Source organism: Neofelis nebulosa, chromosome 4 (assembly GCF_028018385.1).
Source record: "Neofelis nebulosa isolate mNeoNeb1 chromosome 4, mNeoNeb1.pri, whole genome shotgun sequence".
In the NCBI taxonomy this organism is placed as follows: Eukaryota; Metazoa; Chordata; class Mammalia; order Carnivora; family Felidae; genus Neofelis; species Neofelis nebulosa.
The window spans coordinates 78,911,621-78,932,549 of record NC_080785.1 but is presented as its reverse complement, the minus strand read 5'-3'; the positions used below and the strand labels follow the sequence as shown (position 1 = coordinate 78,932,549).

The 20,929-nt window shown below is 37.3% G+C and overlaps 1 protein-coding gene across 2 annotated transcripts in view; it reads right to left on the bottom strand.

The window, feature by feature from the left end:
* Positions 1-20,929, bottom strand: part of ELAPOR2 (endosome-lysosome associated apoptosis and autophagy regulator family member 2) — a 173,955-nt gene that overhangs the window by 36,759 nt on the left and 116,267 nt on the right. For both annotated transcript variants that reach the window (XM_058725236.1, XM_058725237.1), the window contains 5 exons: positions 20,419-20,507; positions 10,121-10,301; positions 7,859-7,987; positions 3,009-3,099; positions 2,225-2,327 (listed from right to left, as the gene is read on the bottom strand). In XM_058725236.1, the coding sequence (XP_058581219.1) occupies positions 2,225-2,327; positions 3,009-3,099; positions 7,859-7,987; positions 10,121-10,301; positions 20,419-20,507 (593 nt within the window). The remainder of the gene's footprint in view (positions 1-2,224; positions 2,328-3,008; positions 3,100-7,858; positions 7,988-10,120; positions 10,302-20,418; positions 20,508-20,929) is intronic.

Genomic DNA, 20,929 nt, shown 5'->3' with positions numbered 1-20,929 from the left:
ACAGAAAGGAATAACAGGATGTGTTTGTCATACATTGCAGAACTTCCCCAGCTTACTAAACAACCAAACCAGGATACATGCCACTTCCTAAAAGAAGCTCATACAACACAAATAGTGCTTTGTTAAACACTATCTTTCTAGATGCTTATTCCAGTAATAAAAGGAACTTACTGCATTATTGCAAATAATACCGTCTTACCTCTGTAAAACAATGCATGATTCTGACAGCATTCCTATATGCTATTTAATGATATCACAAAAAAATCCTGTGAGAAAACCAAATCTAACAGAGAGGAAAGGAAATGATCAGATTCTGCTATGAGCTAAAAACTATAAGGTTGATTCATGAAAATAAATACCTGTGATCCCTACCCTCAAGAGTGCTTGGCCAAGTGAGAGAGACAAAAACATCAATACAGTCACATGACTAAAATAGAGTTTTCTTGAAGGGTTTCAGGAGCACACTGGAGAGAGTGGCTAATTTTACTTAAAGGATTGAAAGAAAGCTTCCCAGAAGAGGTGACGTTTGAGCAAGGCTTGAATTATGAGTGAGAGTTCACCAGACAAAAGGGGAAAAGGAAGAATGTTATTCTGGCTTAGAGTGTCAAGGCATGAGAACTGAAGTACAGGGTGTTCTTGTAACAAATTCAGGGTGTCTACAGAGATGTGAGTAGTAATAACAGTAGGCTTGTTAACAGAGGCTGGGCTAAGAGTACAAAAAGCCGTATAGATACCATGCTAAGGAATTTTAAGTGTATTCAAAGGCTGCTAGTTCTTAAAACTGAGTTGATGTTAGGACTACTCCCATGGCTGGTTAAAATACAGATTTAGTCTCATTACAACTAGGATGAAGCTCAGAAAGCTATATTTCTAACAAATTCTCAGGTGATGCTGGTCCAGGGACCATACTTTAATAACCATTGCCACAGGCAATAAAAAAACCACCAAGGGAAAGTAGGTAGATTTGATGTTGAGGCCTCTAATAGTGTTTGTATGTTTATAAAGATAATTTTGATAGCAGCATATATGAGAGAATTGAGAAGAAAGAATAGAGACTGCTGTTGAGAAATAATGGGAGTCTGGATTTCAGCAATGGCACCAAGGATGAAGAGGAATTAAAGGGTTAAAGAAATCGGCAGAGCTGGGAATTGAATATTTATTGGTTATTTGTGGTGTAATAAATGGATGTGTTAAAGATAATTCATGATCTTCTTTTACCACTACAAAGTCAATTTTTCTTTTTCAGAACAAAATAGTCTGCCTTCCTTTAATCTGGTAGTAATCACAAATATTTAAATCTTCATCTTGTATATCATGTAGGAAATTGTTAATAGCCTGTTAATGAGCTGCTAAAAGAATATTGGGGAAAAAAGCAAAAACAAATCATGTCTATGAAGTCACTACTTACAGTGCTAAAATCCTAGCCAACAACCTAACAGCCACATGAGGTCTTAATAAATTTTGTGTCGCTACTTTTCTCAACCTAAGACTTGAAATATATGGGCATCAGGAAAAAGTAGGTGAAATTAGAACATGCACAAAGTAAAGTCCTTTGTCTACATTTATTAAACTTAACAATGAAGAGTTTTTTTTCTTCCTGATGGCTTACACTCCCATTATATTCTACCTTCACTTTATTAATACAGGTTTTTCCCTCCTGATGGTTTGAAGTACTGAATGGTTATTAGAGACGAATTTTTCATTGGGCTGGTGGCATATTTTTAGGAAGGAATTTTTACCAGATTAATATTCCCTGACTTCCGTCAATTGCCCAAGCCCCCTCACTCAGTCTTTCCCATGAAGAACACAAGCTTTCTTTGTGGGTTACATTGCACATTTCTTAGTGACTTCTTTAGACATTTTTTTTTTTAATTTTTTTAATGTTAATGTACTTTTGAGAGAGACAGAGTGTGAGTAGGGGAGGGGCAGAGAGAGAGGGAGACACAGAATCCGAAGCAGGCTCCAGGGTCTGGGCTGTCAGCACAGAGCTCGACGCAGGGCTGGAACTCAGGAACCGTGAGATCATGACCTGAGTGGAAGTCAGAAGTCAGAAGCTCAACCGACTGAGCCACTCAGGTGCCCCTAGATATTTTTGAATTTTTTGGAAGGGCCTAAGAATGGGAAGGAAAATGGAATTCTTATCCCAACTTGCATAAATGAATTGACACTTGAAAGAAAACACTAAGCTTAGAAACCCGCCTTTGAAAGCCTCTCTTTCACTTACCACCATGAAATACAGAACACAGTCAGCCGAACAGAGGGTCTCAAAGACAAATGTTATTCTTCCAAGTTCAGAACCCATGGCTCCAGTCATAGATGTTGGTGGTCTAGTTGACAGATTAAAATTACAAGATTTATAGTATTTTGTAAATACAATATGGAACAAAACTAAGTCACTTTTTCTATTAAGCTGAAAGCCATGCTCATCTCTTCTCCTAATCAATGGCTGCCTCCAGCCACAACCTCTTCCTCACTCAATCTCTGCACACCCATACCATTCCAGTAGTCTACACAACCATGTTAATGTGCTTGAATCTCCCACTATAAATACTACCATCCATTCTAAAGCAGGAAAAAGATGCCTTACTAGGAAGCTTCAACATGGGGAACTAAACCCAAATGGGATTTAAAGAGTTATAACGTACTACTTTACAGAGAAAACGGAGGGAAAAATAAATATATAAACCAAAGGATACTCCCATAAACTACTTGGACTAAGACCTCTTCATTAAGCATCCAAGAATCATGGTCATTGTAACATTTGGACAGAATTAGTGTTAAAAGCTTTGAGCTTTATCTAAGTAATATACAACTAACAGTTATAATTTCTCAATCACCAATTTTACAGATATTCTTAAATGTAATACATTATCCTATAACAACCTGTTGCTTGCTAAGTCCGTCACGATGTAAGTATATGTTATGAAGGCAGTCATACTTCAACTATTTCTATAGGGAAGCAGGCATGAGGATTCTTACAGAAGGGAATCAGAATTGGTTTTCCTTACTTAAATCCTGGGATATGCAAGTTTAAGATCAGGTAATCATTATCCGAACCTCCAGCCCCACTCTGGATATGATCTCCAGCCACCTCCCAACCTGGAAATGAGATAAGGCATCTTTATCGGTAAAAATTCCGTTAATGATTTCCAACAACCTTTTTAAATAAGGTTTAAAAAACGGACTACTGGTGCTTACGTTCAAAGTTAGAAATACTCCCCAAAATTCCCTATTTTTACATTGTAGTAGCAAATTACATGCAGAGGTAGACTCCTAAATATCAATAGACATTCTATCTGATTCCCCAGGAAGAATCAAGTAATACATACTTTTGCATCGAAGCTATTCAATGAGAAAACTAACAAGTTTTCTCAATTAGGCTTTTTTTTTTTAACTAAAACAGATGGTCTTTATCCATTCTAATAAACTGAGATGGAAAATCTTAGTCTTCAGGTAACCAACGGAAACTAAAAATGTCAAATTACTTAATGAAGATTTGGGGTCCAGCGTTCTTTCTTATAGTTTGCTATATTATTGTTCCCTAATTTAAAACTCCTGTTCTGCCTTCATTCACTTATTTATTTACTCAAGTGGCATGCACTGAGTGCCAGGAACCATGCAGTAGGGGTAGAAAGACAAGACTGGGTCTACACTCACTGAGGAGTCAGGAGAATAAAAGTGAGAAAGGCGCATGCTAGCTACTGTCAACAGTATAGTTGCAGCTGCACATAGAAGGTGATGGAAGGTCTGTCCTCTGCACAGAAACAATCAATATACTATAGGCTGAAAGGGGCCCCTTGCATAAGGAAAGGAGAAGCATCCCCACACACACCATTATTTACTTGTTTTCAGAAATTCTATTTATATTTATTATAAAATTTTGAAAGCCACAGAAAAATTGAGAAATGAAAATTAAACGTACTTTTAATAAAATAAATAAAAACAGTGTTAACATTTTGAGGAGTTTCTTTTCACTATCTTTTGATGCACACATTTTTACATCACTGAGCTCTTACTGTTAACATTTTGTGCCATGGTTTTATATGGTAACATTACTGCATATGCATTTTATCCATATACTTTACTAACATATTTATGACTGAATTAATAGTTTATCATGAGACAGATATAATTAATATCTATAATTTACCAAATCACACTACTTGATTTATCTCCTTGTTTTTTTTTAAGTTTATTTATTTATTTTGAAAGAGAGAGAGAGAGAGAGAGGGGCAGAGACAAAGTCTCAGCAGGCTCTGCACTGTCAGTACAGAGCCCAACATGAGGCTCAAAACCACAAACTGTGAGATCATGACCTGAGCTGAAGTCAAGAGTCAGATGCTTAACCAAGTGAGCTACCCAGGTTCCCCTGGACTTACCTCCTTTTGACCACACATCCAATTTAACCATTTGGGTTGTTTTTACCTTTTAGCTAGTATAAATGACACTATAATACTAAACCTATTTTTGGTAAAGTTTTCTGTATTTGTCTAGAAAAGAATCTCAGTAAAAGAATTACTAGGTCAAATAAATATATTTTTAAACCAGTATTCTGTGTTGTTACCGTGACTTGGAAAGCAATGTGTGCCAAGGAGGAATGTTTATTAAATATGGTAAAACTATGGGACACTGGGTAGCTCAGTCAGTTAAGCATCTGACTCTTGATTGAAGCTCAGGTCACCATCTCACGGTTTAGAAAATTGAGTCCCACCTCAGGCTCCATGCTGACAGCACAGAACCTGCTTGGGATTCTCTCTCTCGTCTCTCTGCCTCCTGCTCCCACTCGCATTTGCATGCTTTCTATCAAAATAAACAAACAGGGGCGCCTGGGTGGCTCAGTAGGTTAAGCGTCCCACTTTGGCTCAGGTCACCATCTCGCGGTCCGTGAGTTCGAGCCCCACGTTGGGCTCTGTGCTGACTGCTCAGAGCCTGTAGCCTATTTCAGATTCTGTCTCCCTCTCTCTCTGGCCCTCCCCCGTTCATGCTCTGTCTCTGTCTCAAAAATAAACAAGCGTTAAAAAAAATTTTTTTTAATAAAATAAAACAAACATTTTAAATAAATAAATAAAGTAAAACTAAACGAAAAAAATGAAACAACTCATACTTCCTTGAAACTTCCCACTTCCAAGTGATGGCCTCTTAACATTTCAATGTATTTCTTTTCAATCATTTTTCTAGTACACACTTTAAATAGACCTTAGATTTTACTATTTACTCAATTTTCTGATTTTTTCATTAGCAATGTCTTCTGATTTTTCTATTATTATATTAAAAACATTTCCCCATCTAATTTTAATGACTCAATAATATATGGTATGCTTACAACATAATTTTATTTAATTATATCCCATTGTTGAAAATTTAGTTTTTCTCCTAAGTAACACTAAAGTTAACGTATTTTTCCGTAATTTCTCTCTTCACATCTTCACATTGTTTCTCTCATATAAATTCCCAGAAATAGAATTAATGGGTTGGAGAATAGGAACATTCAAAATTCTTGAAACATTGTCAAAGTGTTTTCCGTATGACTGCCATTTTTAATGCTTGTATAACATCTGCTTAGTAATGCTTTTAATGCTTGTATAACATCTGTAATAACATCTGATTAGTACAGCATAACTTTCATAAACATCATCTATCGCCGGATTGACCATTTCAAATTCTGTTACCACAGAAAATGCTCTATGAACACCTTCATGGATAAACAGTAACTTGTCTCTAATTATAGGTAACTCTTAGACAAACTTCCAATACATGAAGATTTACTTCTGCATTATCTCTTCTACGACTGTGTAAAACTCAGACTGACAAGACATGAATCTCAAAGTACTCCAAATCACACAATCAAGCTGGTCAAAGCACATCTATGTGAACCCCATGACGGGGTGACTACCTCATGAAACAGGCTGTTCCTGGGCCTCTCACTTAGGTCCCCATTCTTTTCAATGCTACTCCTCTCAAAGATTGATATTGAACTGTCCAGACACAAAAATACACATCACCTTTTCATCTTTATTTTTGTATTGTATTTTTCACATTACTATTTGCTATTCTAATATCACATACTAATACGGCAGAGATATCTATTTCTCAAATTAATAACTGAATATTCCTGAAAATTAGCAAAAATATAAATTTAGCCTCTAAGTAAAGGAGGGAATAAGTGGCTACCAAGTAGTGTCATGAGAGTTAGACTAAATTCTCTAAAAGATCAAATAAAAGTTCCAGATAGGGTTGCCTGGGTGGCTCAGTCAGTTAAGCGTCCAACTTCAGCTCAAGTCATGATCTCGCGGTTCACTGGTTCGAGGCCCATGTCGGGCTCTGAGCTAACAGCTCAGAGACTGGAGGCTGCTTCGGATTCTGTGTCTCCCTCACTGTCTGCCCTTCCCCCACTTGTATTCGGTCTCCCTCAAAAATAAATAAAAAACATTAAAAAAATTTTTTTTAAATGTTCCAGAAGATCTTTACAAATGAATACACACACACACACACACACACACACACACACACACACACACACACACCTATCAATGCTTTCATGAAATCATTCAATTCCCTGGCCTTCCCATCTTATTTTTCCTCCATAGGTCTTAACTTCCTCAACTTAGAATTCAATCCAGGATCAACATACACCTTCATGGTCAGGTAATAACTACTCTATTGTTTCTTCTTCTTAGGATAATTTCCTAGAAATGGGATTAGTAGTCAATAAAGAAAGTATTTCATAATGTTTAATATATATTAAGGCTTTTTCTTTCCCACTCTCACTCATGCTTAACCAACATTATTCAAAGACCTACGGCTTTTCAATCTTTGTGTTCATGTATTCACCTCACTTCCCACATCCCAAGTTTATTTATTGCAGATAGGTACTGATTTAAAACAGATGCAACTATAAAGAACTTTTTTAAAACAAAATATAAAATGGAGAAAAAGTGAGCTCATAAAAATTTCTAATGAGATGATAAAAGTAAAAGGATGTATTTTGGTGAAAAACTCTATTACTTGTGACACCTACTCCGAGCATCAAGTTCAAAAATACACACAGGTGGGGCACCTGGGTGGCTTAGTCAGTTGAGCATCTGACTTTGGCTCAGGTCATGATCTCACGGTTTTTGAGTTCAAGCTCCAGACAGGGCTCACTGCTGTCAGCACAGAGCCCACTTCGGATCTTGTGTCCCATTATCTCTCTCTCTCTCTCTGCCCTCCCCTGCCTGTGTTCTCTTTCAAAAATAATCAAACATTTAAAAAAATACACACATAGATACTGTCACTCATTCAAGCAGCAAATATTGCAGAACAAATAGGTGCTAGCCTCTCTCAGGTCTTAAAATTATAGAACAAATAAAATTTAGCCACCATCTCACACAGTATTCTGTCACACTTGCAAGTTTTCAATAAGTAGGGTTCATACATATTTTGTACACACAGTCACAGATTTCACAGGGAAGGGGAATTAGAGATGATTTCACCTCTCAATACAGCTCAGTGCTGAGCCAAACTCAACAAATCCTGGCAGAAATGCTGTCATACTACTCTTCAAAATGGCAAATGACATAAGTTTTATTACATCCCTCAGTGATCTTATTCTGGTATTTATAACCATAAATGATGATCATCAGTATCTACTTCAAAACTGACTCCAAAGAAATGCAAAATAGTTCATATTCTTACAGAAAAGTCAACTGGCTCTGACACCACATTTACTATTTTGATGTGAGGGCTGGAAGACAGACACATAGCCAACTGGTAAGATTGAGGTTCCTCATACCCATATATGGTATGTTTCTTAGAGACCTGGGTCCAAGAGTCTCTATTACCCAAATACATTCATTAGGTAGGTGAATTCTGAACTCACCATTCATTCCGTCACACTTTGAATTCCCAACATTAAAGCAGGAAGTTTTCATGTTGCCAGGAAGGACATTCCACCATTTGTATTCAAACCCAAGCGCAGGCTCCATTCCAGCGGGACACGGCCTACATTCTACAAGAGACAGGTGAAATAAACAATTACAATTAAACCACATCTGGACATCTTCCTCTTCCTCTAAGGACTACTAAACTTTAATTAGCAAAAAGGGAAGTGGGAAGGAGAGATACTAGAGCGCCAATTTGCTTAAGAATTAATAACTTTTTCTAGGGGCGCGTGGGTGGCTGAGTGAGTTAACATCCAACTTCAGCTCAGGTCATGATCTCGCGGTTCATGAGTTCGAGCTCCACGTCGGGCTCTGTGCTGACAGCATGGAGCCTGGAGCCTGCTTCAGATTCTGTGTCTCCCTCTCTTTCTGTTCCTCCCCTGTGTGTGCTCTCTCTCTCTCTCCCCAAAATAAATAAACATTAAAAAGAAAAAGAGTAACTTTGCCAAAGAAATCTGCAACAAAAAATATTTCTGCATATAGTTTAGCCTATACACTTGACTCGCATGAAAAAAGGAAAAGGATAAATATGAAATATTTTAAAATTACTTTTTCCTTAAATCTGAGAGTAACTGATAATATCAAATCACCCTCCACAAGAAGGGTAATCTGAAACTAGTTATCTTATATGTGACCTTAGAATCAGTTCCATCTACCTTGCAAGCAAGGAAATATTTCAACTTTCCTATTGTTTATGTAATTATGGACTGATTACTTGAAATTCAAAATACTCACTATGTTGAAAACTGATCATAGTTGTTGAGAGATATGGAAAGAGGCAGGTTTATAAATAAACCTGATTTAAATTAACATCTGCAACAATGAAATGGAAGGATCCTTCCCAACCATTTCCGAATTTGCCCAACACACTTTGCATTAATCACATCAGTAGAGAGAAGTATTTACTGAGCAAACACGTCTTGATACCAAAGTACTACTATAGGACACATTTTTGCATAACCTGGTCAGTGATAATGAGCTACATATCATTATCCACAATTTTACAGATGGGAAAATTGAGGTTCAAAAGGTTTAAGTAACTGGGGTGCCTGGATGGCTCAGTCCATTAAGTGTCCAACTCTAGATTTCAGCTCAGGTCATGATCTCACGGTCCCTGAGTTTGAGCCCTGTGATGGGCTCTGTGCTGCTGGTACAGAGCCTGCTTGGGGTTCTCCCTCTCTCTCGCTCTCTACTCCTTCCCCACTTGTGCTTTCTCTATCTCTCAAAATAAATAAACTTAAAAAAAAAAGGTTTAAGTAACTTAGATCATACTAAATGTCACCTATAGGATGTGGATTCAAAATGAAGTCAATTAGACTCCTGAGTCCTTCTTATGCTATCTATCACAGGCTCTAGATAGTAAATATACGGCATGGTTATATTCAAGTGAGATGGCTATAACTGAAATGCATTTTAATTTTTGTCTATGAAAATTAAAACAAACTCTGTATACTACTTTCTAAATTATTTGATATACGCTAAAACTTTCCCAACTGTACACTCTGAAACAACTTAGAGACTATTTTCACTGCCGTGTGAGCAAACAATTTTTGCTATTATTATAGCACAAAATGTAAATTAGAGGAGGTTATATTTTATGCTTGCATTCACATATGTGTACACTCTCACCAAAAAAATGAGTGCTTATCCTTAATCAGTTAATATGGTGGAATTTTTTATCAATATGAAAGGAAGAGTCATCCCATTAAGAGAATATTACACATATTACACAAGATGCCCCTAGAAAGCTATCCTTGGTATGCTAAAGAAGACCTCATCTCCTGAGAGGTTAGAGTGGGAGAGAGCCAAAGCATAAGAGACTGTTAAAAACTGAGAACAAACTGAGGGTTGATGGGGGGTGGGAGGGAGGGGAAGGTGGGTGATGGGTATTGAGGAGGGCACCTTTTGGGATGACCACTGGGTGTTGTATGGAAACCAATTTGACAATAAACTTCATATATTGAAAAAAAAAAAAAAAGAAAAGAAAGAAAGAAATCGGGTCAGTAGCAGAAATAAAAAAAAAAAACAAAAAAAAAACAAAAAAAAAGAAGACCTCATCTCCTAATTCATTATAATATTTCTCAACTCTCCTGAGATAAGTATGTTTTATAAGTCTTCCATAAAAACAGTTAACAAGGTCACAATAGTCCAGCAAGATTATTTGGCTAAAGGTCCAATTCTTTGACCAATTGGCATCCTACCCTTTGTTCCATCCGAAAATGTTCCAGGAGGGCAGGGATGGCAAGAAGATGATCCATTGTTATAAAAGCCAGGGTTGCAAGGTGGACAATCCTTCTTCTCTCCAGAAGGGGGCAACCTAATAGCATCCGTGACATCCTCCCGGCAGATTTTGGGCTCTATCCACTTGTACATAATTTGTGTCTGGGAGGGGGGGAAAAGGGGAGGTAGGGAACAAAACAAAACAAAACTTGCAGGTGATATAAAATTGTATCTTTCCTTTAAATTTCCAATAACAAAAAGTGTTAAACATAAAGCCTAGGAAGAGTCACATAGTGATAGAAGGGCCAGCTGAAAAGACTCTAAAACATTAGTAACAAAATGAGACAAGAAGAAAAACCTTTGGTGGGAGAATGACTGTTACTTCCAAATGTTTTCACTATGAGCTACAGGTGGCCTTACCTCATTCATACAGCAAGTTCCTCATTGTGGAATTCCTCTTTAAAATATAGACACATGAGTATAACCCTTACTCTTCTAGCTACTCATTCACTCTATTCCATAACCAACATATGTTTCTATTCAGACACTACTTTTCTCATTTGGGGATCTCCACCACCCTCTTCCTTTTCCTCACCCCCCAGCACATAACACCAGGCTTAGCACAACGTGATCACAAAAGAACAGATTCATCTTTTTAAGAAGACTATGGCATTTCACAAATACATGTGGTTGCTCTCTGAATCTTTGTCTACCTGATGTTAATCTTCAAGAGCCATACCTAAAATATTTCTAATTCTGGGCCCTGTTACAGGTACTTCTAACCTGTAGTTAGAATTAACCATAATTAACCTGTAGTTAATTATGGCTAACACAGCCTCTACTGTAACAGACAGTAATCTTTTAGACCTCATCCTCTCATATTCTCTCTCACACATACATACACCCTTACACAACACAAAATACAACAAAACAGCTGTAACTCAGCCAAACCCAGAAAGTTGTGATTATAAAATTACTCTCATTTTGAAACCAGAAATATTAAATGGGTTAGCCATTTCACAAACAAAATCAATATGCTCGGTAAAGGGGAAAAAAAGGTATTCTAAATGCAAAGAGAAAAATCATTTCTTTCATAACTATAGTTTTTAAAAAGAGACTCAGTTTCCTTCAATAGGTATATAATCCAGTGAATCTTTCTCCTTTAAAACAATTTTTGCAATAATAAGTCTAATACTGAAGCTGGAGAAACAAAATTAAAGGTACTTGTCTATGGTTATTTCCAGTTAATAAAAAATTATATAGCATATCCTTTAGACTACTCAGTTTTATTCTCAAGTATTCTCTTACAGAAGAGCAAATTACCTGATCTGAAGAAGGACGCTTAAGAAAAAGGTTTAAAAGGTAGCTGTCTCAACAGAACTATAAATAACATGTTTTTCCTTTTACAACTCTCTCTTCCTGCATTCATTTTATGGCCCACATCATGATACAGTTTAACCAGCCACTGCACCCATATGCCTCCCTCTTCCCATCTGTAAAATGATGGCCGCTCCTGCTGAAGCTTCCTCAACAGCTAAAATAATAAACTAGATCCTGTATCCCGCAGGGGTTCTCCACTCCCCCGGAAAAAGGGGGAGTCTAAAATTCTGAGAATATAAGCAAATGAAACATCATTATATTGGGGGATGGTCTTTTTCGAATTCTGGCTCAGCATGTATAGAAAACAAATTTTCAACCCAATCAATTCACAAATTCGCTGACCTATTTGGACATTCATTGAAATTCCATCACGTTAGGTATGACCTACCGCACTGTTGAAAATAGGCGGGTCCCACGTGAGAGGAGGGGTGGGGTGGTGCTAACCTGAGCATTCGCACTGATTTTGGGGGCTCACCTCGTAATCCTCCCCACCACTTTGGGAGGTCAGTATTATTATCCTCAAGTTCATAAATGAGGAAGCTGTGGAAAAGAAGCGTGAAACAACTTGCCCAAGAATTAGACACAGCTAGTTAACAGTAAAGTAACACTAGTCAAGAAAAGCCAGTTGGGTTAGGGTAAAAATAGTAAAATATGCAAATATATTTTTGACCAAGTCAGCTGACCACCTGCATTTCAACCCAAGCACAGTAAATGTTTAAAAATTAGAAAATGTGCACTATCTTTAAATGTAAACATTTAGAAGCCAAATTTCGAATGCTCTATAGGAAAAGTTTTGTTCACAAAGCCTCTTGCTTCACATGGCAGATTGATTCTGTGCCTCCCTTTCTAATGGGGACAGATGCTCTCAAGTGGAGCTGACTGGGGAAAGATAATAATTAATAGAAATGATACCGAGTGCCAGATGGCTCACAGCACAGGTAAAAAACCAACAATCAACTCATTCTTTGGCAAGTTGAGACAAAATCATGAAACATTTTATGAAAAAAAACCCTCATAAAACAAAACTTATCAAACGGGCAGTAAGATTAGAGAAGATCTATAGTGTCTGGCTATATTTATATTACGCAGGAATAAAATACTTTTTAGAGAAACACATGGAGGTATCAATTCTCATGTCAAAATAAAATTCAAGACTGGGAAGACTAAATTTAGACAGATTTGAGACTGGATTTGTCCACAGTTGTCAACTTTCTTCCTGCAAATGTCCCTATACAGAAGCACCAGGGCTTGGTAGACTGACTGAATTCATTAGAGCTAAATTCCATAGTCTTTAAAAGTCTATCAACCGCTACTCCAGCCTCACTGCCTTCTGCTTCTATGATGTTCTAACTTGTATGTTCCCAACTAGGCAGACTATTACTCTCCTTCCTGCCTTTTCCAACCTTCCATCTTTTCCAGGGGTGAGACACTGAGCCCTCATCACTTTGTCTCTCCAACATGCCCACACCATTCTGCCAAGTTGTGTCCATCCCCTCCTTCAAAGCCATGCTCTAAACTTGTATCAGGTAAAATTTCATGATAGTCTCCTTTAAAATATTTTTTTCAACATCCACACACGCTCTAACCATGTGCCCAGCTCCCCAACTACATACCAGCATTCACCTGGATTCCTTATCTGTGAAAGTTCTAATGTTTTCTGTTTCCCCTTGTGGTTACGTCCTTGTCCCCTTTCTAAATGCATCCAAGCTTGGGTCCTCTTCTTCCTTTATGTGGAAGACACTCTGGAGATTGAACACTGTACCGGACGTTCTAGCTCCGGCTTTAGAAAATGTTCTAAAATTAGATTGGGGTGAAAATATTAAAAACACTGAACTAAGGCTTTAAATGGATACATTGTGTGATATGAGAATTCCATCTCAATAAAGCTGTTAAAAATATTTTAAAGAAGACTACCATGAAATTTTATTTTATACAGATTTAGAACTCTTTAATCACTGGGAAATGCCATGGTCTTTTCCCGTCATCCTAATTCAGAAACAGAGTTTCCAATTATATTTGACTTGCTTAAGCCATATAGGAAGGAAGGCAGTTATAAAACCCATATCCCTTTATACCCTATTTTTTAATGTCCCCTACATCTTACCCTTGCCATACAATTCACAAGTACTGCGTAAAAGACAGTGAGCATTTGGAATAACTTAGAACACTGAAGTTCATTAAAGGGCAAAGAAAATACTAGACAAATTCCACCAATTTCCTAGCCTCAGAGATGACTCAGCTGCACAGTCTAATGTCCCCTCTCAAGAAGGCTTCCTTCTAAAACATCCTGTCCTGCCAGGCACCCTTCTAACCCTGGCAGCAAGTTTCCTCTATGACAAAACATCAGAACAGTAGGTGTCAATGGAATTTACCTTCTATAAAGTCGCCCAAATTCTGCCTTATGGAATAACACAGAAAAGTCTATTTCTTCATTTCTAATATTTCCCTCCTAATGCTTTAGCTTACTATTAAGGAAGTTTTCATCAAGTACCTACTGGAAGGAAGTACTGTGGGGAATTTAAATATTAATAAGACAAATTTTTTGCTCTGAAGGTGGCTACAGTCTAATAATGATAAGACAGGTTCACAAACTGCTGTAACATTAAAAAAAAAAAAAAAAGAAAGAAAGAAAGAAAATACTTGAAGAGAATACAAAAGCATTGGATTTGGAAACAAACATGATTAGAATTCCAGCCTTCAAACTTACTAGCTCTGGCTACCTATAACCTTACGGAAATTACTTTAACTTCACCAAGCCTCAGTTTTCTCATCTACAAACTGAGTATAATATGTCTAAATTGCATAGCTGTTGAGAAAAATAATTAGAGGCAATGTTTGAATACACATGCATGCACAGAGCGTGCACACAATTGTGTAAATGACAGATGCTTCTGCTATTAATACCATCATTTCTATTACTATCATTATTGTCACCACTATCATCTGAAACATGAGATGTAATGGATATTCAAAGAGATGAAATCTCTTTGGGACAAGCAGAAAATGTCAGAAAGATGACCAAGATTCCTCCATCCCATGGTGTCTTTTCTTCAACTTGAAAAAATATTACCAGCAACTTCAACCATTATTTCCTATCAAAGAGTTTAATATCCTGACCCCTCTACTTTAGATTCTGCCCATTTTGTCAAAATTATTTTGAGCCCTTTGCCAAGGACAGAACACAACTCTGTAACTGTGTTAATCATTCATTCACTTACTAATTCTCTTATTTATGAATTAATTCAAAACATGCTTCATTATCTTCTATATTCCAGGTACTCTACTAGGCTTAGAGATTTTTTTTCTTTTTAAGTGATTAACAACACATTTCTGTCTACAGGAAGCTGAGAGTCCGGCAAAGGAAACAGTCATCTTTACAAGAACTGCGTTTGCAATAAAGTGAACTGATACCAAAACACTAGCAAACCTTCTATGACCACTGATGAAACTATCAGGAGAGGTATGCAAAAAATTCTGTGGCAATTCCCAGTATATGAAGACAAACTTGCCATGTCTATTCATGTTATTTAAGAGCAGAAGAGTTCTGTGAAACTGCACAGAATCACTCTCTTTTCAGTGTGGTAAGAGATATCATCTTTTCCTCTTTAGGAACTGACTTGTGTGACACTGAGAGGAAAAGGGAGTTATACAGTCCAGCTGCCCAGCCACAGGGATCAGTCAGTGAACAAAGCTGTCCAAACAGAGTATCCCATGCTAGTGGACAGAATGGCTGGTCTGAGGTTGGCTCACGATTCAAGCAGGACTAGTAAGAGTGTTTTCTGAAACTTGTTCAGTGCCTCCCTCTGATCAAAAGCTGTGAGGACGATAGTGGAGAAGCCAACAGGCATCTGGTACCACAGGAATGAGCTTGCCTCGGAAGGAAAGCAAACTGTGCCAAGAATACCAATGAGAAGATCAAGAGAAAAACGTCCTAATAAAGCTGTTGGCTCTGGGTTGAATTCCCAGTCACATGAGTCAAGAGGCTCCTGCCCTCTTCCACTCACCCCAAATGCTGAAAAGTATCTTTTAATTTCATCGACAGAATTGTCAATCATCTCCAAGTGTGGAAGCAAAACTGACACTTTGCTTTGCAACCCATTCAGAAGAAATGTGTATCGCATCCCATGGTCAGAGCATGGGAGGGAACTACCATTTACCCTGAGATAAAAGACCAAAAAAATAATAATAATAAAGTTACTCTATCTAGCTCTGTTACCCAAAATAAACAAAAGCTTAAGCCTTGTCTGTAAGTGGTTGACTCCCTAACAAAATCATCTCATCCCTCTAACTTCTGCAAGCAGACCTGGGACACCCTTTGTGGATAGGATAAACAAGTGGGGGACTTGTTTTTCAACTATGTACCTACTTACCTGAAAACTAAGTACCCTTCATATTTTGGGGAGTTTTTTCCCCCATTAAATTTCTGTTGCATTTTTTCTTTGGTAAGCCAGGTTCTAAAGTTTGGATTCTCTTTGAAATATTTTTGGCAAGTTCATGTTTTCTCTTTTCTAAATACTTTTTTATCTGAGACTTTAACACAAATAAGCACCAACACTTGGTCATTTGAGCTCACTGTTCAAGCACACTGAGGTCTCTCTAAATTTTACTTTTGTCATTCTCCCCAGCTTTACTGATTTACAGTTCAACACACTTATCCCTAATATCCTCATGTAAGTTGAGGATTTTTAAATCAAATGTTGAAAATAAGTCACATGTACTCATATTCTTCTTGGTATGACATAGGATATATATAATTAGTTTGCTAAATTTATATTCCTACAGCCAATACATGATACCAACTACACTGCCAGTTAATATCAACTATATTCCTAGTCGATATCCATTTATTAAGTCAGACGTTTACATACAGTTCCTCAGTTAGCCATATATCGTCTTAACCAGATCATTTAGTCCACAATTCCCTATCTTAGCCATTGGAAGATCAGAGAAGCTGGTTCAAATATGTTGCCAAACATTAAAAGATGCCTTCTCTCGATGACTACCTGGCCATTAGCAAGGTGAAGATTTTTTAAGTTCAAATCTCCAGCAATGAATCTGTGCATGGGCTTGCATGCAGCCATATGAGTATATCTCAATATATTTAAAAAATGGGCTCTGAACATTTTGAAAACAAAACATACACAAAAATTTCAAGTTAATTCACCACTATGAAACCTCCCTCTTCTGGCATGAAACTATGCCATTAGCTGCAGCTAATGCAACCCCCTACCACATCCCCACACTCCAGTCTCACTCATATCTCTTTAGCTCTTCAGACACACCATGCTCCCTCCTACATCAGATCTTCACCAATCTGCTCCTCTTCCCAAAATGCTCTTCTTCCATACCTGGGCCTGAGGTTTCATACAGTTCTGAAGCCTTCTCAGGCTAGGTCAGATCCCCATAAAACTCAGACTTCTCTTCCTGTAGCACTAATCACAATTGGAAATAAATTTTTTTTTTTGACAGACTATCTCTATTCCACTGAAATCCAGACCAGTGGTTCTCAAACTGCTGAGATCCTAGACCAGAAGAATCAGAATTACCTGGGAACTTCTTAGAAATATAAATTCTCTTGTGGCACCTGGGTGGCTCAGTCAGTTGAGCATCCAACTCTTGGTTTCTGCTCACGTAATGGTCTCACGGTTTCAGGAGTTTGAGCCTAGTGTCAGGCTCTGTGCTGGCAGCGTGGAGCCTGCTTGGGATTCTCTCTCTCCCTCTCTCTCTCTGCCCCTCTCAAAAATAAACAAATAAACTTAAAAAAAAAAAAAAGTAAATAAAATTAAAAAAATACATACAAATTCTCAGGTCCCACCCCAGATCGGCTGAAACAGAAAATCTGGGATGGGAACCTCGAGGTGAGTCTGATGCACACAAAAAAGTTGACAACCACTGCCCTACAATCCAGGAAGACATTTACCTTCTTCTTCTGCCTGTCCCTGGCTCTGCCCTCATCACCCAGCACTCTGAATATAACCAGTGCTCAGTGAAGATTCAGTGAATAAATGAATGAATGAATAGACATTCCACCTTTTTCATGATGTTAATCAGAGTCTCTCAATCAGGATTAGAACGGTTTCAGTTACTAATTAAAATATTTCTGAAAAATGTTCCATATTGGAAGGAAGCAATCAAATAACTAAACTTCCGAATGAATAGAGAAACCTGGGCATTTCTGCGTCATATAAATTATCATGTCCAAAAGCTTGTATACATCAGTAGCTGCTTTCCTTGAGGATCCTCTCCACGCAAGGGGAAAATAAGATCAAAGAGAATACGACAGGACAAAAAGAGCCACAGTCATTGAACGACCTGAAAACATCACTAAACCACCAGCAAATCACCAGGATGAGCCAAGCAAGAATAAAATACCTTTTCTACTTTTAAAAAAACTTTTTATATTTATTTTGAGAGAGAGAGCACAAGTGTGCAAGTGGGGTAGAGGGAGAGAGAAAATCCCAAGCAGGCTCCACACTATCAGTGGGAGCCCAATGCAGGGGCTTTAACTCATGAACCGTGAGATCATGACGTGAGTTGAAATCAAGAGTTGGATGCATAACCGACTGAGCCACCCAGGTGCCCCTAAAATACCTTTTTAAAAGATGAAACCAGAACAAATGAAAATGTTGAAACAAAAAACAAAAAAAAAGAAAAAATTCAAATTCACATGTGCAATCTTTATTTCCCCACTAATTAATTAATTAATTAATTGTATCTGTTAATTAAGTTCCTTTTGGTTTTTGTTTACTTCTGAAGCGAGACATTTTTATCTTGAAATAAGTCTCAAATCGCTTTTTAAACATTCACTGGGTTTATGGAGTGCTAGTACAATGTGTTGTTCTACACTGAGAACATGTTCAGGGGTTACCCAGACTCAACAAAGAAAGCAATTTGTGTGAATGTGTGAACACAACATGCCTATTGGTGCATGCATATGTGTGCACAGATGTGTGTGTGTGTGTGTGTTCCGTGCATTCTACATTTAATGTATAGCTTTACTTCCTTTTGGCCCAACTAAATCTTGTCACAGTATTCACTGACACAAAAAACTACTTGTTGACATAATAAAAACAGCACTTTTAAATATTTTCATTATAGCCAAGACTAGAACCATTTGTAGATCTCATTCACATAAGCTTCAGTAATGCTGAATTAGTGATTACTATACATACAATAAAGTAAATTCAATTCACCTTACTTAAATAAGTCAAGTTTAGTTTTAAAAAATTTAGTTAAGTACCATTATTTCAAATTACTTTCAATATACATGTAGTTCTCTACATGTATTTTCTAATTGGAAATACCCTTTGTTTGGCCACTATTATAGGGCCATCAAGATATTACTTTATAACTCCTTCTAATTTAAGGGTTGTTTGAGTTACTGTCCTTATTAAAAATAATACATATACTTATTAAAAATAATACATATAATTATTAATATTTTCCACTAATTTAGGGGTGCCTGGGTGGCTCAGTTGGGTGAGCGTCTGACTCTTGATTTTGGCTCAGGTCATGATTTTGCAGTTCAAGGAATCAAGCCCCACGATGGGCTCTGTGCTGACAGTGTGAAACTGCTAGGGATTCTCTCTCTGCCCCCTGCCCCCGCTCATTTTCTCTCCCCATCTCTCTCTCTCTCTCTCTCTCTCTCTCTCTCAAAACAAATAAATAAACTTTAAAAAAAATTTTCAACTAATGTAAACTGGCCTTCTCTTGAATTATTCTAAGTAATGACTCTCCTGTAAATACCAGAATGTGCTTGGTCTTAAGTATTCAAAAGTCAATTCTTAAATAATTTTAGAACTAAGAGCAAGAGTAATAATATAAATATAAAAAGTACACACTAGAAACTACGGATACAAAATTAAAAACAAAAGCAATACTGACATCTATGTGTATTCTCCAAGCTAGGTCAAGAAATGAAATTCCATGGGGGAGCCTGGGTGGCTCAGTCTGTTAAGCATCAGACTCTAAATATTGTCTCAGGTCATGATCCCAGGGTCATGGGATTGAGCCCCACGTTGGGCTCTGCACTGAGCATGGAGCCTGCTTAAGATATTCTCTCTCTCTCTCTCTCTCTCTCTCTCTCTCTCTCTCTCTCTCTCTCCCTCTGCCCCTCTCCCCTGCTTGCACTCTCTCTCTAAAATAAATGTGTAAAAAAATTAATTAAATGCCATTATTTCAAAGATGTAAACACAAAGAAAATGCTGCATTGCAGCCACTTGAATCCGTTTCTCCGAGACATAAGCTAATACAGTCTAACTGTAATAAAGAGAACAGCACATCAACTGCAGGGTTCATGTATGCATTCTTCCTCTGGCTAAGTGCCATCTGTATGGTAATTACTTTGCGTTTTCTAAATGCAATTACATAATAATCTGCCATAACTGAATGTGCCTATGGCTGCATGGCTTTTATTGATCAAACCTACTGAGGAACCAAATAAGATGCTTCCATCCTGGGAGTCATAGTACACGTTTTAAAGGTTGTGCTCCCCCTGATCCTATTATTTCTTTAAAAAAAATTCCTGTTAAGAATAGCAGTAATTTATTGAGCACTCACTAGGTGCCAGACACTATGCTAAGAACTTTAAAGTGAATATCTCATGCATTCTCTGAGTGGCCTTATGAGGTAGGAATCAGCCCCATTGTACAGATGGAAAAAAAAAAAAAAAAGACTTAGAGCAAGTAACCAGCCCACAGCACTAATAAGTAATAGTGTGAAATCAAAGCCAGGACACCAGGATTCAAAATCTACATTTTTAAACTTCTGCCATACCACTTACAGACATGTGTTATAAATCAACTCATTTAAGTCTCTCACCAACAAAGTAGAGTCTGCTCAAATTGGGAAGAGGGTTGGATTAAAACGGAATGCAGGTGACTGAATACAGCCTGTATACCTTTCCTTCTTCATCGCATGGAGTATGGATCTGGAAATAGTCTTTTGTGGTACAGGGAGGTCGCTCCATACATTCGCTGGACCCTTCCTCTGCAACATAAAAATACATTTCAGAAATGAGTCATGTATGTTGTGACTCTCAGTAAAAGCAAAAATCAAAGCAAAACAAAAAAAAGCAGACAAATAAAAATTAAAAATAACCTTCCTCACTAAAGGAATTTAGGAGGAACTAGCTAGACCTAAGGAAAATAAAGGCCTGTATTTTTATTTACCCTGGAGCAATTCATGTTTCCATGATACACAAGAAACATATAATTTTTCCAAGAAGACATTAGATTTCTTCCATTATTATCTGAACACTGTAAATCTGCAACAAATTAAAATTTTCTAAGTACATCTCTATGCCAACAAATCATGTAAAATTACAATCTGATTTTTTTAGATTAGTATAAATATATCCAAAGTAATTCCCTGTAGGGTGTAGAACAGAAAAAATTACAAATGGAAAAGTC